Consider the following 8,063-nt stretch of genomic DNA (forward strand, 5'->3'; position numbering starts at 1 on the left):
TCGATCGATCGCTCGATTATTACGATATCACTCGTCGGGATGCGGGACGATGAAAGCGGCGGCGTCGGTGCGAACGTCGGCGTCGCGCGAACCGCGGCGACGGGACTCGGCGGCGGCGCGCGAGGGCGACGGCGAGGGCGAAGACGCGGGCGAAGCGACGAGCTCGCCGACGATGACGTCTCGCGGAGAATCGCCGAGGGCGTCGGGGTGAGGGTCGGTGGAGGCGGTGGTGACGGCGCGGGAGGGTCGCTTGCGACGGGCGTCGCGGCGCGCGCGTCTGAGAGCCGTCGCGAGGGACTCGCCGAGCGGCGCGCGCGAGTTTTCGGCGTCGGCGACGACGACGGGTAATCTCGGTAAACCTCGCGCCTCGATCGCGCTCACGATGACGGCGACTTCGCCGAGATCTAAACCGCTGAAAATTACCGCGCGCTGACTGCCGTACTCACCGCCGCGAGCGAGAGCCGCGTCGCGCGGCGATTCCCAGTCCGGTTCTCGCGTTCGAGCCACCTCTTCTAAAGTCATCCACGCGTGCTCGCTCCGCGCGGGGATCACGGGTACGTCGTAACCACCGAGTTCGTCCACCAGCACGCGCACTCGAGGCCACTCTTCGGCGCGGAAACCGACGAGGATGACCGCCGGCGGTCCGCTCGGCGTCGACGCGGCCGCGTCGGCGACCGTCTTCGCCGTCGCGCGCGCGGTGATGCCCAATATCTCAGCCTCTCTCTCCTCGCTTAAATCACCGTGCGACGTTTCAGGTTCGTACTCCCACTCGTCGTCTTTTTTTGCGACCGACGCCGCGTTCGTCGTCGCCGCGTCCCGCTCGGGCGCCGCGGCGTCTTCGACCCCTTGCGCGTCTCGCGCCTCACCCGCGCGCCGTTCGTCCTCCATCGCCGCGTCCATCATCTTTTGCAACCACGGGTCATCGCCGCCGTCACCGTCGCGCGTCTCGCTCGCACCGCGCCGCGTCCTTTCGCGTCGTCGTCGTCCACTCGCGACGCTGACGCGGCGGCGGCGAAAAGCAACCGCCGAAGACGCCGACGTCGACGTCGTCGCGCGACAGCGCGCCGCCGCGCCCGTCGCGGGCGCCATCGGTTTTGTTTCGTTTCGTTCGCTTTCGTTTCGTTTGACTCGGTGATGCGACGCGCGAGGAGTGAAGTGAAGCGAAGGGCGGTTGAATTCTGGTTTGTTTTGGTTCGTCGCGCCGCGCCGCGACGCTTGGGCGCCGTTGGTAATGTATTCGTTCGTAAAATACGCACCGTAGGCGTCGTCTAGGTGTGGATTCGTCGGTGATGTCGAGCGCGTGCCGCCGTCATCGCGCTAAAGCGTTTATTCAATCGCCGGTTCGCTCACGCGCGCCCGCCGTCGCGCATCGTGCCCACGCACACGCGAAGGGCAAACTCTAACATGCGGATCGGGATGAGAAAGACGCTGATCGGAAACGGAAGCTTGAAGCCGTACATGATTTGCGACCAAAATCCCGTCATCGCGAGGACGAAGATGGCGAAATTGAAAACCGTTCCTTTTTCATCGATGACGTTTGGTCCGAGGTACTTGTGGCGGACGAGATACGTCAACAGCCCACGAGCAAAGAGTTGTGCGCCACGCGTTGCAGAGTGATACGCGGTGATGGCCTGCTGAACTAACCACGCCGCGATGACACCTATGACTTTACAGGCATATCTCACGCCAGGTCCAACCCATTTCTGATACTCCTTGGGCGTGCTCATCATCAACACGGGGGTGAGATTTTCATCGACGATGTTGTGCACGATGTCACCAACAGCGACACCAAGAGAGACACACGCCGCGAAATGCACGCGTAATGTAGCCACGACGGCCACGAACCCCATGTAGATCGCACCCAGAGCATCTCCAACCTGTTCAGGATCCATACTCTTGGCGACGACGCCAATCTTTCGAACCACCAACGCCTTCTTCGTAATCTCTTGCGTATCCGGAATGCCGTTGTGGTCTTCATCTAGCTCATCGTCCTTCAAGCTCGCGCGCTGCGCAGCTTCGATATTGCGCCATATTATCACCAAAGCGTCTCGAGTGTTCGCGTAGCCGGTGATTCTGTACGCCTCCACCGCCGCCGTGATCGTGGCAAAGTATCCGCCAAAGAAGCACAGGATGAATCCAACGATCGCCGGTCCAAACTCTTGCGGGTGGTACGGTTGCAGCGCGAGCCAGGTTTTCCGACAAAACTCAAACGTGGCCACGGCGTAGGGTTCAGATTGCGCCGCCAAACGGCTCGCGGCGACGAGGGCGGGGCCGGCTTTATCTAATACCGTTGGGAGCGTCGTCAAGCCCGCGGTGACGACGGACGGCGACGGCGCCGACTGGGCGACGACGTGTTTCACCGGCGGCGCCGAAGGCGGTGATTTCGTCGCCTTGTTGGATTTCAATTTACGCGAAAACACGGACATCGGTCGCGCGCTCGAGGGCGCAGGCGAGAAGTGCGGAGTGCCTTTCGAGGCGCGCGACGGATGTTGCGACTAGAATTACAATACTACAACATGCGCACATGCTTTCGCTACGCGACACGTGCACGGCGGGCTAAAGGACAGTGACTCGAGTCAGGCGCTTCTTTCGCTTCATAGTTTCTCTCCGATCAACTTTTTAAGCAAAACGCGTCTTGCTCCGAGTACCCCGCCGAGTCCGTACCACCACGGATCTTCGCCACAGGCGACGTATCCCCGGCGCTCATACATCTCGCGTGCGCGCTGATTATCGACATCAACATGAAGCCAAAGATGGGTGTATCCCCAAAGCCGCGACGCACGTTCGCACTTCACCAACATCGAGCTCGCGACGCCTCGTCCGCGCGCGTCGGCTTTGACGGCGACGTTACTGACGTACGGAACACGTGGTTTTGTCGTCGGAAATGGCTCCGGAAATAAAGCTTCTGGTGAACACACGCGAAGGCTTGCGCTTCCTACCCAACGAGACTCATCATCGGCGACGGCTTCGTCCAGGCGCGAGATCAGCGTCAAGCACTGCGCCTTTTGTCTCGCGCGAAGCGCTCGCGCGTCGTTTTTCGCGTATTCATCGCCGAGTTTCTTCATTTCACGAATTTCACGACTCGCCTTCTTCCGTTCTTCAATCTGGTGCGTCGTCATGTGCTTCAACTCCTTCGCGATCGAGCGCGCGTACGCGTCGTCCAACATTTTCTTCACCGCCTCCGCCGCGTCGTCCAGCGCGTCGCCGCGACGCTCGGACTTTTCCTCGACTCGCGTTTCGTACGCGAACGCGTCCCCGCAGACTTTCGCCGCCGCCGCCGCGTGCGCCGCCGTCGTCGCCACGCGCACGTGCACGCGCGCGCCGCGCGCCGCGCTACCGCCCGCGTCGTCGGCGGCGCGCGTGGACGTCGGCGAAGCGTCGTCGACGTCCGGCGCGGACCGCGTCAGCACGCGCGCGCGCGTCACCGAGGACGACGCGCGGGGAGTCGAGCGGCGCGACGGCAACGACGACGACGCGCGCGCGGTGGGACAGGACGCACGCGCGCGCAGAGCGATTACAGCGGGCGTCATAGCTTCTCGCAGGCCGCGGACGAGTGGCGCTGGAATGATCGCATCAACCCCGCTTGAGGCAAACAAACAAGGACTGAAGGAGACAAGACTTCGCTCAGCTCAGGAGGACGTTGTAAATAAGCTCTGTGCTTGCTCTTTTTCTAATGAACGGTGAATTCGACGATGATTTCAAAGACGGTTTAACTTGAATATTTCAAGGGTGTCGTACGTGATACTTAAAATCGCTCACCGAATCGAACATATGTGGAGGCCGTGCCGCTGTTGTTATCAATGCACCACTCCGCTCGCACCGGCCCCAGTTTGATACCAACACCGTGAGTTGATCCTTTACCAGCTCTTCGATAAAACTCCGTTGGGTTACCTGATAACGCTGAACTTGACGATAAGTCGGAGCATTGCTCCCAAAATAAGAAGCCGTGTGTTTTCAATACAGGAACAGGGAGGCGTATCTCAACTGCAGTCTCGAGAAGAGAGCGTGCGGCGCCAAGTTCACCCACGGTGTATCCTCTACAAGAGTGCGGGCCACCCAAAGCAAAAGCATCGTAAGCTGCGCAATTCCCAAGAATGTGACCTGCTCGAGTGTGCAAGACAACAACAGGAGGAGGAAGAGAATTTTTCTTGTTTTCTGGCAGCAACTGAACAAATCGTGTTAATTCGACTTTGGAACGGTTGAATATCGGTCGTTTTGGCCAAAACGGAATCGACTGATCGATCTGAAATATATCTCGGGCGCCGACTTGCGTACCGTTTACAAACGTCGTCGTGTCTCTGGTGACATTACCCTGAAGGAACATGACTCGATCTGTACCTGTGTCAGATAACGTAGTTCGAGGACCATCAAGCGACAGAGAACCATTTGGGAGTTGTTTTGCGCCAGACGCACATACCGCTCCCGAATCATCACGCGTTGTCACTTCTTCTAATACCATACCAAGTGAGCACTTCGACTGCTTTGTAAAGTTCTGGCAAACCGTCGCCTTGATACCTGCTCTATCGACCCAAATGCCGGGAACATCTTGAATCAGAGGCCCTCCGGTGAAGACCGGGGACAGTTTCCGCGAATTGAAAGCCGCAGCTTTGAAAGATGTCTTATCGCTATCAGCGTCGCCTTTGCAGTACGGGTGGTTGTACTCCAGTTTGAACCCCAGATCTTCCTGTGGTTCAAGGAAGTTGGCTGTTGAAATCGACCCAAAAAGTTGACGTCCCCAGCTATCCAGATTCCTGTGTTCAAAGAACACAGAACCACCTGGACGCGCCGAAACAAGATCTGGACGACCATTTTCACCTGGTGCGATACTCCATTCAAGTTCAGTCTCCGCTGTCTTCGTTGGTCTTTCGCGAAGTAGTATATCAACTTCAATTTTGGATGGATCGCGCTCATCAGGTCTCGGTACAACTTGGACGTTGTCAAACAACTGCAGTAGGAAAATATCACGCAATGCCGTCTTCGCGTCTTCGACGTTATAGAGTTTTCCAACTTTAAAATTATGTTCCCTCTGAATCACACGCGGATGAGTCACTCCCTTGTTGCCAGGCATTGGCTGGAGATTCTCGTCTACAAAGACCGCTTGGACTCGTGTGATTTCTCCCTCGACGACGTGTGCTATGACCTCACCATTTTCCATTCCATCGAAGTGTGATATCGTACCGAATGTGAGGCCCTTGCTGGTGTAGTAACCCTCTACGATATTTTTTGCTGTCGCCAACACGCGGACTGTACAGTTTTGACTTTTCCGAGCAGCTTTCAAAACCTCTTGTTCGACATCTTTTGGAAGTGCAGTCGACCCAGCAACTCTAAACGATTGTACCTGCGGCCAGATCTTTTCTCGAAAAACAAACTCAACTGCGTAACCATCCTGTTTGGGCGTGACATTGGCGTCAACGTTTGCGAAGAGACCTGTGTTAAGAAGCTGTTCAAGATCATCAGAGAGATCTTTCTTCGAAAGTTCCGCGCCCTTCCGCGCATTGAGACCCTGAAATAATTCGGACTGTATTGAAAGGAGTTAGTAATAAGTTAAATATTCATGCCGCCTTCCTTACCTTCGTCGGAATACCTGGACCGGTCGGAAGATTCGTCGCGAGGACTGATTCACAAATGAAATTATCCCTGTTCTTGGGCTTGTTTGCGGCACGGGCAGTATTTGTGGAGGATTCGTCGTCGCTGTCGTCGTCGTCATCATCTTCGTCGTCGTCGTCGTCGTCGTCGTCGTCGTCGTCGATGTATTCAACATCGTCGTCGTCAACACTGAGCTCGCCTTCTCCACCGGAAGCTCGAGCGTCAGCGATAGGAATCGCGGTCAGAAGGTAAATGTTGCTACCACTGTGGCCACTCGAATCGTCAGAGTCCCAACCGTCACCACTACCGTCGTTGCCATTCCCGATGCCGGAGCCATGATTTCCACTACCTCCACTTCCAACCTCTGGTTCCTCAGTCACAGAGCTGCAAGCTGTTCCTTGTTTATGTTTGCTCCTGAGGGTTACACGAAACAAAGAGCGCGACGGTGTGTTGCGCGTGGGCGAAAAAGACCAGTTGGTGCCGGAAGCTCGACGGCTAAATTTTCCACCCGATGATGCTACGCTCGACGACGCTTTATGTTTATTGTATCGGTGACTGGGCGCGGCGGACTTGATGAAAGCGGCGCGGGAAGAGACCTCCGCAAGGACGGACATGTTCTATCGAAGGCCGCTGTTCTCTATCAAGCGCCAGGGTGTACTTGAATTTTTCGAGAGACTCAAAATGAACCTACTATAAGTGGCGGCAGCGGACTCAGCCGGTTGAGCACGGCGCGCGAATGACGCCGTGCGCCCTCAAGGGCGAAAGGCTTGAAGCGGAAAGGGTGTCATAATCGACATCGCGCTTTTCGTATTTAATACGCTTTGAAGACCATACTGGTACCCAAAATAAAAAACTATCATGTAGGTCTCCCCCGAAGGAATAATTTATATCAGACAGATAGACTTTAGGCGAATGAAGACAAATTATATGCATTCTTAATCAGTTCATGTTTCGAGTTTACACATAAACTGAGGCGCGCAGCGGCACGGAGCCGTCGACAACCGTGCGGCCGCCACTCGCGCGAGGATATCCCATGCACCACAGCTTTCTGAATGGGAGGTCGCAAGAAGACGTCGTTTGTGGATAAAAAGAGCGCGGTGACGTACGCGTTGCTCCCTAACCACGACCGACAAGCGCACAGCCTCGGCCTTCCTAACACATGGGTCCGGACGGACAATAACCAGGGTGCGGACCCCTTCGATGACGGCGATCACGTTGGGCGGGAACTCGAACGTGAGCTCCGAGAAAGCCATTCACAACACGTGTCCGCGGGCGATCTTTCAAATGAAAAGGACACAAACAATAAATTGACGGCATCAGAGAAGTTGGAACTAGGACTTCCAGACGACGGCTATGATTACACTAAACACTTAAGAGAGTGCGACCCAGATAAAGTACGTACCGTAGAAAGTGATTATGCAAATCCACGCAGTGAGATATTTACGAAAAGCATTGACCACGCAAGAACCGAGTATGCGGGCGGGGCAATGAACCAAGGCGAGTGTGATTTTCACACCTTGCACGAACAAGATAACATTGCCGACGTGTTACAACTTCTTGACGACATAAGCCAAGGCGGATCAATGGAAACCTGCGCTTACGAGGAGTTACAAGACGATATAATTTTCTTGGCTAGTCAGCGTAAAAGTGAAGAGCGGTGCTCATCGCCTTTCTTGCCCCGAAAAGTAGAGCCGTTGAGTCCGCAAACCCATCGTGCAGCCACGAAAGTATTAGTAAGAAGTTCAAGTGATGCGGTAGGGAACGAACGTTCAGACGATAGCCATTTTCTGCGTATGATCCATAACTACGATGACGACGATCTTGGCGCTACGCCGATGAAAGATGAGAGCAATATTAGATCTGAGAACACAAAATGGCAGACTCTTGAGCAGTTGAACTTCAACGATGGAAATTTACAAAAGCATAACGTGGATGCACGCACAGTGAAAAGTTATGCGCTCAATCATAGTGAGGAACAAACTCCACGAAATGCCTACTTAGAAGAAAGCATTCTGGACAAAAGAACTCAAGCGACCCACATGTATGACTGCGAAAGCATTTTGAGTTTGCACAGTAACTCAAACCATCATCCAAAACTTCTTGAAGGGAGACTTCTGAGTGAAGAACGTAAATTGAAAACGCCAGATCAACAGAGTGCAAGCATTCCGGGCATTCATACTTGTTTTCCTCTCGGTATGAAAGCATCATCAGAAGCTGAATTCGATTGGCGCAGCTGCACAGCTCGTAAAGGAGAAAGTGCTCAACAGAAAAAGGAGCGCAAAAATGCCGTCAAAATGGGCCGTCGACAAGCTCGAAGTACGAAAAAGGGGTTGAAAGAAAGTTTTCAATATTTCAAGCAAGCAGGAGCTGGGGGCGGTAGCTCTGGGGATGTAAGAGCAAAGATATCTGTGACAAAAATGCAGTAGCATATCCATGTGGTTGCTCAGTTCTGAAGCATTTCTAGCGTAGGCGCTGTA

The 8,063-nt window shown here is 54.9% G+C and overlaps 5 protein-coding genes across 5 annotated transcripts; 1 reads left to right on the forward strand and 4 right to left on the reverse strand.

Moving 5' to 3' along the window:
- Window positions 1-27: 27 nt before the first annotated feature.
- OSTLU_29995 (predicted protein) lies at window positions 28-888 on the reverse strand (the record flags this gene model as incomplete). The annotated part of the gene is made up of 1 exon (XM_001416337.1): window positions 28-888. One exon carries the CDS (start codon window positions 886-888, stop codon window positions 28-30), a length of 861 nt encoding a protein of 286 aa, XP_001416374.1.
- A 180-nt stretch (window positions 889-1,068) lies between these two features.
- On the reverse strand, window positions 1,069-2,442 carry OSTLU_24052 (predicted protein). The gene has a single exon (XM_001416338.1). The coding sequence runs from the start codon at window positions 2,424-2,426 to the stop codon at window positions 1,347-1,349; it is 1,080 nt and encodes a 359-aa protein (XP_001416375.1). The 5' UTR covers window positions 2,427-2,442; the 3' UTR covers window positions 1,069-1,346.
- Window positions 2,443-2,594: 152 nt separating this feature from the next.
- Window positions 2,595-3,167, reverse strand: OSTLU_29997 (predicted protein; the record flags this gene model as incomplete). Its single annotated transcript, XM_001416339.1, has 1 exon — window positions 2,595-3,167. One exon carries the CDS (start codon window positions 3,165-3,167, stop codon window positions 2,595-2,597), a length of 573 nt encoding a protein of 190 aa, XP_001416376.1.
- A 578-nt stretch (window positions 3,168-3,745) lies between these two features.
- On the reverse strand, window positions 3,746-5,305 carry OSTLU_36376 (predicted protein; the record flags this gene model as incomplete). Its single annotated transcript, XM_001416340.1, has 1 exon — window positions 3,746-5,305. A coding segment is annotated over one exon (1,560 nt), but the record flags the coding sequence as incomplete, so codon positions are not given.
- A 1,333-nt stretch (window positions 5,306-6,638) lies between these two features.
- On the forward strand, window positions 6,639-8,012 carry OSTLU_29999 (predicted protein; the record flags this gene model as incomplete). Its single annotated transcript, XM_001416099.1, has 1 exon — window positions 6,639-8,012. The coding sequence occupies one exon, from the start codon at window positions 6,639-6,641 to the stop codon at window positions 8,010-8,012; it is 1,374 nt and encodes a 457-aa protein (XP_001416136.1).
- Between the last annotated feature and the right edge of the window lie 51 nt (window positions 8,013-8,063).

Source organism: Ostreococcus lucimarinus, chromosome 2, assembly GCF_000092065.1.
Source record: "Ostreococcus lucimarinus CCE9901 chromosome 2, complete sequence".
In the NCBI taxonomy this organism is placed as follows: domain Eukaryota; kingdom Viridiplantae; phylum Chlorophyta; class Mamiellophyceae; order Mamiellales; family Bathycoccaceae; genus Ostreococcus; species Ostreococcus sp. 'lucimarinus'.